Raw genomic sequence first — 13158 nt, 5'->3', positions numbered from 1 at the left:
ACAGTTGGCCTTCCTGACTGCATCCCCACACTGCCGGCCCATGTTCATCTTGGAGTCAATGATGACTCCAAGATCCTTTTCCGCCTCCGTGCTGACAAGAGGGGAGTTCCCCAACCTGTAGGTACGGTGCCGGTTTTTCCTCCCCAGGTGCATCACCTTGCACTTGTCTGCGTTGAATCCCATCCTATTCTCATCCGCCCACCCTTGTAACCTGTCTAGGTCTGATTGAAGCCTGATGCTTCCTTCTAGTGTGCCAACATCCCCCCACATCTCAGTGTCATCAGTAAATTTGAACAGGGTGCTTTTTACCCCCTCATCCAAATTGCTGATGAAGATGTTGAACAGTGTGGGCTGAAGGACCGAGCCCTGCGGAGCCCCACTGCCCACGCCCTTCCAGGTTGAGAAGGACCCATCCACCACCACCCTCTGGGTGCGGCCCTCCAGCCAGTTGGTGATCCAATTGACTGTGTGGGCATTGACACCACAGTCCCCAAGTTTCTTAATGAGAACGGGGTGAGAGACAGTGTCGAAGGCCTTCCAAAATGTATCCAAAACGTTCCTAAATCAGACAGGTGCTCATCCAGCCACTTGGAAACCACCGGTGGAGGAGCTGCCACAGCTTCCCTGGGCTGCTTGTTCCAACTTGTTCTGTCTGCACAAGGAGTTTGCCTTAGTGCAGCTACAGTGGGGCCTTTTTCAAAAGTGTCCAGTGATTTGAATTTTTTTTTTTTTTTTGGATGTTGGTATTTTTAGGTACCTGACTTGAGACCAGGTTCTGGTCCCCCACTGCCTCAAAGATTCTGAATTTGAGGGCAGGTGCTCAGCAACTTGTGAAAATTGGGCATCTCAAGTTGGGTGCCTGAAAATGATAGAATACCAAATCTCTGGCCATTTCTGAAAACTTAAGGTATGATCAGCACAGTGCTGAGGATGCTGGCATCTCTTCAGAAGTTCCTGTATCCTTAAAGACAGGGCTGGGGGCTTTTCTATATCTTCTGTTTCTCTCTCATGTTATAACCTTTCTTTCTTTGCCTGTTCCTCTAAACCCACTCCTTGCCTGTCTGTCTGTCCACCTCGCTTTTCCTCTTTGCTCTCAAAGTCTGGGGTGCCCACTCTACTCTCTCTGCTCCTTTGTATCATCCCTGGGAAGGCTATCCACATCACCTATGAGCCTGGATGGCCGTCCCTGGCAGCAGATTCGTCATCCTCATCTTTGCGGCAGGTAACTACTCTGAAGCTAGAATGGGTATGGTATAGAGGGTAGGACAAGGAGAGGGTGGGATTTATTGGCCTTTCACACCTTCAGCCTTTTGGTCCTCTCTCTGATACTAACACCCATTTTTTGTTTTGTTTCTCTAATTGTTTTTCCATATTGTGGCTCTGAAGTTGTCTCCTGGTACCAGGTGAGCAGTCTCCATAGCCCAGCGCTCTTGTACTCTCAGCACAGACCTTTCCCTAGGGCCTGGGCAGCTTTGTTTACTTACATTCTCTTCAGGCTGGGCTTTTTATTTTTCGTTTTTGTGTATTTCTTTCTTTCTTTTCTTTTTTTTTTTTTTTCCACGTCATCTTTTAAATGACTATAATGGGCTTTGCTGGCCCTTTAAGGCAGTCCCAGTATCATCCTATTTTCTGCTGGAGCCAGGGGTTAGTCTTCCCAGGATTGACAAGGACTGGGGTCCTTTGGAGTAGGGCATGGTGGGAGAGGGCAGGAAAGCAGGATATAAGCAGCAGCCTGCTTTCCAGAAATGAGCAAGAATAGGGGGAAAAGCATGTCCTGGCCTGGGCCCCCATTCAGGGAAGCAGCAGGAAAGCTGCTTGTTCTCTGCAGAAAGACCTATGGCAGGTGTGGTCTCATCTGTGTTCTGATCAAAGGCTGCTTTTTAAACCCTGCTTTCCGCTTTCAGTATACCCAGCTGTCTACAGCTGCAGCCACCTCTGGAAACCACTGCTTCCAGAATGCATCAGCTCTGGGGTCAAGGCTATCTTTAAAGGGCCAGCTCACCTTGCTACCTAGCCCACCTTGCTACCTGGGGGTTCCCCAAAGGGCCAGCCCATACTCGCTTGGTATAGGGATAATGGAGGTCATTGAACAAAAGCTTTTCCTGACTTTTCCCCTTTCCTATAATTATTCACTTCCAGGTTGAGACGTTGATTCTGCCTTTTGAGTCCAAGGTTTCATGGTCATTCACCCATGGACTAGCCCTGCCCTCCCTTTTATGGGACAGGAGAAGAATTATGCCAGTTCTTTTACTGTGTGGCTGTTTCTCCCAGATGGGTAGGAGTGAGCTGCTCTCATGTTCCCTTGTGGGACTGAGTGACCCTGATGTGGCCAAATAGGTATCCTGTGGGCAAGCTGGCCTGGGTAGGAGATGGAAGGTGTATTCCTTCCAGGCTGATGCAAAGTGCAACCCCAAAGAACAAGCCTGCTTTTTTTTTTCTGCAGTTCTCGCTGTGTTGTTGGACTCGCTTAGGTCCTGAGGTGGCCTTTGTAGTCAGGGTTGGGGGGGTATTGTTCATTAATGTCTGCTTTTGTGTGTGGTGTTTCTCCCTGCTCCCCATCCCCACCTTCCCCTAACATCTGCTATAGGTCGATGCCATCCTGTTTGCTGAGTTCCAAGCCTGGAAGGAGGCTCCAACTCTGGATAAAGCCTGCTCCTTCCTGGAGAGAATTTACCGAGAAGACGTGGAGCCCTGTCTAGACTTCACCAGGCATGAGGTGAGTGCAGGCTCAGAAGCAAGAACTTGGGATTTCAGCAGTGATGCATTTGCCTCCTCTCTGGCCATAACCTATGTTGATCCTAGTCCTTATTCTCTGTGTTTTGCTGCAGCTGTCTGAGTTGGTGCGGGCAGCTGTAGAGCAGAACACACTGACCATAGAGCCTGTGGCCTCGCAGATCCTGCCTGTGGTGAAGGTCTCAGCGATAGAATGTGGTGGGCCAAAGTAAGAAACGCCCCATGCACTACTTTTGCCATTGCTAGCCCTTTCACTCAGCTGTCTCAGCACTGCTGTCATCCCTCTACCAGGCTTCCTATATCAAGTTCAGCCAGGCCTTTGTCTTTGCTGTCTGCTTCCTGGCTATTTCTAAGATGCTCACCACCACAGCAACAGTGGGTGATAATGAGGAGGCTGCTGTAGGGAAGGCCTTGCTAGATTGCATTTTGCACTGAGGTTTCCTATCCCAAGCCAGTGGAAACAGCTGATCTGTATTTGGGTGGAGCCTGAGGCTTTAGGAGTCCCTTGAATCATTTTGGGAGGCATGGAAAACTATTTGGAGTTCACAATCCTCCAAAAATGTTTCCTTCTCTCACTTAAACCGGGGGTTAGGGGTTCCCCAAAAGCTGAGTTGATTTGAAAACGTTGTTTCTAAATGGCACATTTTGTTATATTTGTGGAGGGGCGGAGAGGAATGTCATGCATTTGTGTCCTGTAGATGGTGGGGTTTTTTTAACACCTCCCCTCCCTCCAGTCTCTCTACATGTCTCTACGTGAGTGGCACTTAATGTTAGAGTTCGCATGAAACATTTGAACCCAGGGAATGTTCAGGGCGGCCTTGAAATGGGGGTGAGATGCATTCTCTGCTTACAGCTTCTTTGACACCTCCTTTTCCTACCAGTTTCTTTGACCCCCCTCTACCTCTTTACCCCTGCAGTCACCTTGCTTTCAAAATCACTAGGACAACAACTCTGAAATCACTTCTCTTAGCCAGGGATGCTCAAACGTTGAGAATGAGATTGGACTAGATGACCTTCTGAGGGCCCTTGCAGTCCTATTTTTCTACGACTGTTCCTGCTCATGTCCTACACCAGTTTCTCAAGGAAGGGTAGTGGGTAGAAAGAGGCAAGGTCAACATGAGTACAAACAAACTGGGATCCGGCCCTTGAGCGTCACATTTCTGGATCAGGGAAAAGGACTTTATTCAGATTGTACGTTTTAGATCAGCTTGGGGTTTTTCTGCCTCTGAGCAGCAGTTGCTTCCAGACCAGAGTCGATCTGTTAGGACATCACGTAGCAATGAACGTGACAGACGCACAGACTTCACGGCAAGGTTTTCTGCATGCTCTCTTCTCAAAACAAATTGCTCCATGAGTGTATTAGGTGCCAAGAACAACCCATCCTGTATTTATCCTGATCAGTTTCCTTCGGTTTTTTTTTTTCTGTCTCTTTTCACAGTGGGTTCCGGTCACAAATTGTAACGTAAGTGACTTTTAGCCAAAGATTAAAGACCTCTAACCCATTAACAAGTTACTAATGCACCTGGTTACTAATGGCTTTGAGGCTGGATTCAGCCAATAACTTTTTTAATCCTGTTAATTACCATGTGGAAGGTATGATCTGGTCACATCATTATTCGATAAATGGTTAGTGGGTTTTTTTTTTCCTTTGGGTGTCCAACCTGAGGAAACTTAAAGGAACCTGTTTTTTAAAAGGTGAGTGCTTAGCACTTTCCAGAAATCTGCACCTTTTAAAGTGTCTCAAAAATTGGACATTCAGGATGTTTATAGATGAGCTCCAGGAGGCAGGGGCACTTTAAAAAGGGCGGCTGGGCACTTTGAACTGGCTGAATGAGTTTTAGTTCAAAGCATCCCACCACCTTTTTCAGCATGGGGACACTGATGCATGTGATGCTGGAGTCTGCTGGAGCGCAGTAATTACCATGCTCTGGCAGAATCAATTAATCGAGTCTGCTCTGATGCTCTGTAATTACTGCATGTTCGAGCAGCCTCACTGAATGTGTGTAGGAGCCCTCAGATTCTCTGCTTGCTTTGGTAAACTTAATGCTGATGCTTCTGGCATTTTAGTCAGTATCTGCCCACTGTAGTACTTGATGATGGTGGGGGGCAGAAGGTAATGAAGCAAGAACAAAATCCCTCGGGAACATTTTGGAGCCCCCTTCCTAGTTTCTGTGTCTTGCTGCCTGAGTTGTAATTGTCTTAGCTGCCTTCACTTCTGAGCAGCGATGCCAGGCAAGAAATGTTGAAGGAACTCTGAGGAGCGAGATGGTGGTTAAGTGCTGAAAAATACCAGGAAATCCCTACTTAGCTACACTGAGTGAGGATGGAAACACTCCCTTAGGATGGTTGTGCAGGAGCTGGAAGCAGAGGTCCTTCCACAAAGGACTGAACACAGCTGAAAGAAAATTGGGACACTGGCATGTCCAGGGGGTGGCCCCTGCTGGTTGTCCTGGGCTCTGGTCTGTCCCTGGTGGACCCCCATTTTCTGCCTGGAGTCTCCTCTAATGTTCTGAAGACCCCCTTTTTTTCAGTAATGCATCACAGGCTTAGGCCAAAGACCACTGAAGTCATTGGGAAGGCTGCCATTCACTTCAGTGGTCTTTGAACCAGGCCTAAGCTGATTAAAAGGGACTATGTGGGACTGTAAATTCATTGTCTCCCAAGATCCCTTCTCAGTGGAGCCTGAGTGAAACTGTAGGGTCTCTCCCCCTGTTCAAGACAGGAGAGGCTAAACTATGAGGTTACACAGCAATTCCCCCTCCTCTCCCCCCACCACAGGCTCCTAGTGGCCTCAGTTGGGTTACAGAGGGGATTTAATTTTTCAGCCTTTCATCTTCACTTTTTGAGGTAAGTTGCTAATAGCTAGAAGATAATATTATAACTTTATGTATGGTGCATTTGCATGATGTCTGTGCTAGCTTGTCATGGACTTATACTGAGCTAGGGATTCCAGTGGAATAAGGTGCTTGAAAACCCTGCCTCAAAGGACAACAGAGGAATGATGCACTCAGTGGAAAAGGGGATGCCTGGGGAAAGATGAGGAGCTCCATCTACATGCAGGATGCTGGCACAGACCTGGTCTGCACTGCACCACAGAACTTAAGAGTTCAGCCACTTGTAGAGCGGCTATACAGCAGCCAACACTCAAATTTCTGCTAGCGAAGAAGCATATTTGTGCAAGCCAGAGAAGACTGTTGTGTCTGTCTGACAGGGAGCAGATGGCACCTGCTGTGGTCCCTTTAGCAGCCCTGCTTTCTTAGAGTGTGCTTTGCACTGTGCTGGAGTAGTTAATTCAGTGGAGTTGTGTAGATCAGGACAAGCCACATGGAGCAATCCACAGCCATTGGGTGTGCTCACGCTCCAGCAACGTTCTCATGGCCGCTCTGTCTACTGCTGGATCTTTTGAGCTCCCCAGTGTAGACAAGCCCAGTCTCTGCTGTGGTCCTGCTATAGGGCTGAGCCACCTAAGAGGTTATCAGCCTGCTGCTGTTTCCAGATGGTGGGGTTCGTTCTTTTTAAATCAAATGCTGGAGTTCTGTGTGTGTTGAAACGGGGTTCAGTCCCCCACCAGAGTGCAGGTACCTATGAAGAGAGAATTAGGGAATTCAGGCAAAATCCCACTGATTTTAGTGAATGCCTTGTCTGAATAATGGTTCTGAGCTGAACTGTATCATGGGGAAGAGCAGAGTTACTGAGGCTCCTACCAAACACAGTTGACATCAGAATCTGGTCATTGGTTTGGGAAAAACTTTAAAGGAGTAATCTAGACAGAGACATTCCCAGTGCTGGGAAAAGTAGGACAAGGACTTATAGCTTTAGAGAACAGGACAGGGAAAAGCCAGGAAGATGTTGAGAGCAACTTAGTAGGGAGGCTTCTTTTTTTACCATGCTCAGGAGGAGGTTGGAGATTGTGGAGAGGGGAGTAGAAAGATTTGCAAAAGGCAGCCAAGGCAGACCAGATGGCCTGGAGCCAGCCTGGTCTATCCAGGTCTTTACACTACTGAACAGATATGTTTTCAAAACTCGCCAGTCTGGTTGTCATAATAGAGTAGTACAACACATTAACTCAGTGTTGAGTCTTCAGAAATGGAGTGTTTTGGGCCCTGTCTGAGCCCAGGTAACTAAAATGGGATGTAACTGTGAGTGTGTGGGCTTGTCCCTGACTCTGTTGACTCATACTAATTTTGTCCTCTGGGACAGGGTGGATTGCTGACATACAGAGGCCTGAGCAAAGAGGGTCCAGCCAGAAGTCATGAGGCATAAGTGCTCCAAGTCAAGATTCCTTTATGTAATACTGAGCTAACGTCCAGTGCACAGCTCATGGAGGAGGTATAGAGAACAGGCAGAACTCATTACATGGTGCTTCATCCTACCTTCCAACTATTCTGCATGCACTTCTAGGTTCAGACTATGGTAGGAGGAGCCTTGGTATGGAGGGTCCTGTATTGGTTCACCTGGGCCTTGTACTACTTTTGGTGCCAATGAAAATCTAGTTGTCAGAGGCCACCCATGCTTGCCCCTACTGAGGCTTTTATTTACTTGTCCCCAGAAGCAGGGAACATTGACTCTCTTGCTTTTGGTCTCAGTCTGAACTCGGCCTGGGAGCTGACTGTCATCGGTTTCTGTTCCTCCTGGGAGCTGTCATTTATTGAAGCATTGCTTTCCTTTCTCTCTGCAGGAAATGTGCTCTGAGTGGCCTGTCCCGAACCTGCAAACACCGCATCAAGCTGGGTGATTCCGGGAATTACTACTACATCTCTCCATCCTGCAGGGCCAGGGTGAGTCCTTTAGCTTTTCAAGGTGCATCATCAGTGCTCATTCTAGAAAGCAAAATAGATTAACCCCTGGGACAACTTCAAGGAAATTAGCAGAGAGGTAGCAGGGCTGAATTTTGCTCATGGGCCTGGGCTTGTTGCTCAGTCAGTTTATGTAGAGTGCTGCTCCTCAGCTTTTGGTTTTTTTGCTATCCAGTGGTCAGGATTGTGTCACTCAGCTAAGGTAACAGCAGATTTCAAAATGTCTTCAGTTTATTCTTCCCCATGATTTGATCCTTCACGATACTTGGGTTTGCTTTGTTGCACACTATAATTTGCTTCAGTCTCAATGCCAGCTTCCAATGGAGAGCAGTGACTAAGACTTATAAAACAGACTCTCCTTTTGCTTGGAGGGCATGGAAAAAGTGAATTGTTGTTTTGGCCCTGATTCAAGAAAATAGTTAAACAAATACTTCGTGGTCAGTCCTAGTTGGCAATGCACTGAAGACGCTCCAGGTTCAGCATGGGCTTAAGTATCTGGTTGAATAGGACATAAAGGAGCCAATCATTTACCAGACCAGTCACCTCTGTCTCCTTGGGAATATTTATGGCAAAGTTCAAACTGTTTCACTTGAACAAAAAACCCCAGCACTTGTTTTTGGACTGCATGTGTTTCCCAGGAAAGAAGTTCACCTGTTTTGAAACTTCTTTTCAATAAGAAACAGTTGTTGCTTTCAGCCATGGCCCAGTCTGAATTTTCACAGAGTTCAAATATTCTGAGTCATAAACTACTGTAGGACAGAATTGTACCTTCAGATATTTTAGTGAAGTTTTGCCATCCCTCTCATCTATGGGTTCCCCCTATCCTGTATGTGTCTCGACCCTCTTTGTCTCTCAACATAAATTTCTGGTATTTCATTATGTACAAATCCATTCAAATTCTACCTCCCTTCTATTTCCCATTCCCTCCTTAACATACACAGAACTTCTAAGCCTCCCTGCATCCCTAATTCTCAAAGCACTATGGTGGTGTTGCAGATGATGAGACAGGTTTAGCGGGGTCCTTTAGTGAATTGGCAGTGGCGAGATTAGATCCCTTATTTTTCAGTCACTGTCTAACACTGAATCTACTGCCTCATGTTGCCTGTCTGATATAACTCTTTTCTTGCGGGGTACACTCCTGTGTGTCAACCCTAGTTCCACCAAAGGCCACTGCCACAGTGGTACAGAATTCCAGCTGCTCCCTTTGGCTTCAGTTCATATAGCACATGCTTTGCACTTCTGCAAATCAGCCATATCCAAATCACTTCTCTTGAAGTGAGGGTGTTCAGCAGCAAGGCCGAGGTCCTCAGACGCCAGTAAATCTGCATTTACTTTGACGACTTACGCCATCCTGTGCTGTGTCGGAGGCTGTTTTCAAAGGAGTTTTTCTCTCTTGCAGATCACAGCGGTGTGTAATTTCTTCACTTATATTCGCTATATCCAACAGGGCTTGGTGAGACAGGACGGTAAGAGACTGACTTGAGTGCACCCTCACAACAGAGGGTGTGGGGCGGTTGCCCCCTGTTGGTTGTTGGCAGCTATGGCAAGGGCTCTTCAGTGCACCACGGGGATGGGATGGGCCAGGGCAGGCCTGCCCTCTTTCATTCAGAGAGAGTTTAATGGAGGGTGAGAGGGGGCAAGAGGGGTTAGTTTGTCTTCTGGAAGGATGCAAGGGTCCAATCTGCCTGGACCGGGGAGGGTATGGAAAGAATTGAGAGAGTAGCAAGAGGAGGAAAGAAAGGCTACTGAAGGGGAAGAGAAGTAAGGGAGAGAGGGAAGAAGAAGAAGAAAGAAGTGTGGAGGGGGGGGATCCTGTCTCACTCCATGCTCTGCACATCCCCATGCTTTAGAGAGCTGTGCCTCATTAGGCAGTGCTGCCTGGCCAAGCAGTGGGGCCCTGCTCCTGTGATTTGCTCCAGTGCATACAGGCTGTCTTTGAGGGACATCATGCCCCCTGGGCCCACTGTTCTGGAAGGGAATGGGTGGGGGTGGATGCCTCACAAGGCATTTCACTAACCCTTCCACCCCTTTTCTTTGCAGTGGAGCTGATGTATTGGGAAATCATGCGGCTTAGGCGGGAGATGTCCATGGCCAAGCTGGGCTTCTACCCCAACGAGATGTAGGCCAGGATGCAGGGGCTGGAGGGAGTTGCCCTTGCGTTAAGGGCATGTGCTCTACCACACAGACCCGCTGACACAGTACGTCTACACCAGCATGGCTCCCTTCCTTTTCTCCCCTGCTGGGAGTGAACCACAGAGTGAGAAGTGCAAGTTACCCCTCCAAAGGCTTCGCTGCTGTTCAGCCAGTGACTGGAATGTGGACACCCCTGGAGCTGGGCAGGTCCTTGATGCTCTGGGGTGAGGCCACCTCTGGCCTGTGCCCATCATGAACTCTATTTCTCCCTCCCTCTATGCAGCCTGTAGCCAGTTTTTAAAATTTTATACACAGTCTGCTTCTGTGGGTTCCCTGGCCCTCGCCCCCCTGTATGACAGGTCCTGGGGCTCCTGTACTTTGCCAGTGGGTCCTCTTCCAGCACAGAACAAGAGCTAGAGGGGATCTTGCCCCCATCCATCCTTCTGCCTGAGAGATGCATCTGCTACAGCCCAGCTGTGTGCCCAGCCCTGGCTGATGCCCCCTGCAAACACCAGCACCACACAGTAACCTCAGTGAGAGCCATGAAAAGCATGTTTTCCTAGTGCTTCCCTGTTCCTCAGTAAGAAGCCTGCAAGAGTTGCTTTTCATTGGCTGAGTCACAAAGAGGGTTTTGTTTCTGTTTTTAGCTCAGGATTTGGCATTTGGTGTTGTAATCCATCATTGAGCAGGCGTGGGCGGGGGGGGAAGTGTTGAGTCGCAGCCTAGACCCAAGCTCAGTGCCTGGAGGCTCAGTCATAATGCAGAAGGGGAAATTGCGTAACAGAGAGCTGACCACAGCTATGCTGAGGTCAACTGAATTGGGCTGCATGCATCGCCTTGGCATTTCTTGCTGGGACAGCTGCGCTTTGTGGTGGTCCCTGCAGGTAGCAGCAAACCCTGCTGGGCTCCTCTGTTGCTCTGCTCTGGGCCACTCTCCTGCCCCATAAACCACCCCCAGCTGTGGGCAGGTGCCTTCCACCCATCCCTGTTCTAGGCAGTGGCTGCAGACATATACCTTCCTGCTCTTCCATAATAAACCCCAGATGCCCCCTCTCCACAGACCCCAATTCAGGCAGCTCCCTGCTCAGTGGCCAGCCGCAACTGCTAGCCCCAGATATTTGCTGCTGCCATACTCCATTATGCAGCACAAGACCAGAAGGAAGTACTAGATCACCTCATTTGGCCTTGAGTATAACCCAGGCCATAGATGTTACCTCTGTAGTAGATCCAATACTCTCCCATGCTCTCTCAATTAGCTTTCAGCTAGTTACACTACTGCATGTGCCTGTGCGAGACATCCTACCCCACAGACCCCACTGAATATATGTAGTGGCACTGGGAAGAGGATCCAAAGCTCTTTGAAAACTTCATAGCTCTGGATTAGGCCTTGCCTTGCCTTCAACTGAGACTTTACAGAACCTCATAAAGCTACAGTCCTTGCCTTAGGGCCCGCTGTAATCGAGCTAGTAACTTCACGTGCTGTTTGGTCATGTCAGCTGCTGTCTTGCAGTGCTACATCTCTTGCAGCAGTGCTTGGCCCTCTCTTTCTGGAATGCAACTTTAATGGTACTGACAGAGTGGTGACTTGGCCCAGTGCTACCCGGACCTGGATCATCTCAGCGGACTCTGTTGTGTCACCTCCCCTCCTAGGAGGAGCTTCTACAAAAATTGCCATTGGAAAAAAAATCTAAAGGAAAAGCATCTGAGTGAACCACCTTGGGTTTGCTCTTGGCGGGGTTGGGGGAGGAGAGGGGATGAAGCCATGATGGTGGGCCCTAGTGGCCGCAGAATTTTTGTGCGCCTTGGAGCATGCCTCATTGCATGAGAACCCCTGAAGTTTACAGGGTGAAATTCTCTCCTACACAGTGCAGATGCTGGCTGCACCTGCTGCTTTGCTACCCAGTGGGGTTTTCTTCCTCACAGCAGTGGTTGCACATAGAACCGCTTGTATGCAGAGGGCAAATTAATATCTGAAATGCGAGCCCTCTCCAGGGGTGCAGCTGGGGAAACATGTTACTGGAAATGCTCCCTATAGGAATTGCTTCTTCCTGCTTAGAACAGGGCTGGCTTGAAATGCAAGCAGTGCTAGCACTTGGTTGTCACCCTAGGATTCTGCTTCCCCAGCCCCACGCAGCAGGAGTGCAAGGCCTCATTCCTTTTCCTGCTTTCCAGCAACTGGGTACCCTATAATTCTATGGCTGATCCTGGCTGAAAAAATGAGTGGCTGTTTCCTCCAAATATGTTTACACTGTGGAGTACAGACTCAGAGGCTATATGGCTGGGGAAATTTAGGCTGGAGGCCAGATTTTTGAGCTGGTGTGAGTCAGCATCTCTCTGACTCCAGCCGAGCTGTATAGGTTGATGTCAGCAGAAGATCTGGCCTTGGATTTTTCCAAAGGGAAAGCTGGGAGCACCTTCCCCAGTTGCAGATTTTCACCTCAGGTAAATCCTTTCCCTTACAGCTCCCGTTGGGTCCATTTTTCTCCTTTACCTCCTGCCCTAGATTGCTATATAATATTGCTGTGCACTATTATCAGCTGCCACGTTCCACCCTTGAGGTCGCTGCATTTTAACGGTGGGTGAGATGATCCCTCTGTGTGGTTTTTCTTATCAATTTGTAAGGCACTTTGGGATGAAAGGAGTTAGATGAATGCAAAGTGGTGTTGTTCTATACACTCTTGTTTTAAATGTAATACAGTTTGTTAGTTATTCTGAAGTCACTCCATTTAAACAGCAGCATGGCTGCACCCTGCTCTTTATAAAAGGAAAATAAACATTTGCTATTAGTCTTCCCAAAGCAATAATCACAATTCCAGACTTGGATTGGCCACATCATGTGGGGAGAAGTTTATTGGCTAAAAAGTGGTTGGTGGATGTTTGTTGGATTCAGTGTGGTCTGTGATCAGACAGTATGATGGGGAGGTCCTAATAGATTGGCTCCCTGTACACATATCCTGGCTTTCATACTCTTTCTTTAAAGCTTCTGCTGCTTGCCACTGCTGGCTGCATGGAGCTTTGGTCTCCCCCTTCCCCCTATTTTAAGGGAGAATATGTCTGGCACTCCTGCTGAGTATATCCTTAGTTCACTGTTCACTTTGGACACTTGGAATGCTTAAAACAGGAGGTGCCATTGCAGTACTTGAGAAGTAAGCAGAACATAGAAAAAACCAATATTGCATTGGCAAAAGGAGACCCCATCATACTGCTGCAGGAAATGAACAGTAATAGTTGAGTAGCTATCTTAGGAGAATGTGCAGCTTTGTTTCCTTTTAGTGGCTGAAATGCACAGGATGGTTTTGAGTCAGCTGCATCCTTTCCTCAACCATATCAGCCATTTAGCTTGCGGGATGCTACTCAGGCTTTAGTGGTGAAGGATGCTGTTGGCTGCAAGGGAGTTGGTTGCTTGTGGTACTTCAAGTGGAAAATGCTCTGTTCTGGTGACTCCCATCCTGAGTATTGTTTGTGCCACATGCCCCTTCTGGAGTTTTGAAGGAGC

At 48.2% G+C, this 13158-nt stretch overlaps 1 protein-coding gene across 5 annotated transcripts in view; it reads left to right on the top strand.

Moving 5' to 3' along the window:
* Positions 1–12452, top strand: part of RAB3IL1 (RAB3A interacting protein like 1) — a 31467-nt gene extending 19015 nt beyond the window's left edge. For 2 of the 5 annotated variants that reach the window (XM_019547178.1, XM_019547177.1), the window contains exons 6-12: positions 1151–1222; positions 2588–2716; positions 2829–2941; positions 4172–4195; positions 7412–7511; positions 8929–8995; positions 9570–12452. In XM_019547178.1, the coding sequence (XP_019402723.1) occupies positions 1151–1222; positions 2588–2716; positions 2829–2941; positions 4172–4195; positions 7412–7511; positions 8929–8995; positions 9570–9652 (588 nt within the window). In that variant the 3' untranslated portion in view covers positions 9653–12452. The remainder of the gene's footprint in view (positions 1–1150; positions 1223–2587; positions 2717–2828; positions 2942–4171; positions 4196–7411; positions 7512–8928; positions 8996–9569) is intronic. The other 3 variants (XM_019547174.1, XM_019547175.1, XM_019547176.1) reach the window with 3 other exon arrangements.
* Positions 12453–13158: the final 706 nt, after the last annotated feature.

Source organism: Crocodylus porosus, unplaced genomic scaffold (genome assembly GCF_001723895.1).
Source record: "Crocodylus porosus isolate Cpor-Errol unplaced genomic scaffold, CroPor_comp1, whole genome shotgun sequence".
Classification (NCBI taxonomy): Eukaryota; Metazoa; Chordata; order Crocodylia; family Crocodylidae; genus Crocodylus; species Crocodylus porosus.
The sequence above is the reverse complement of the archived record's forward strand: the minus strand, read 5'-3'. Positions and strand labels throughout refer to the sequence as shown.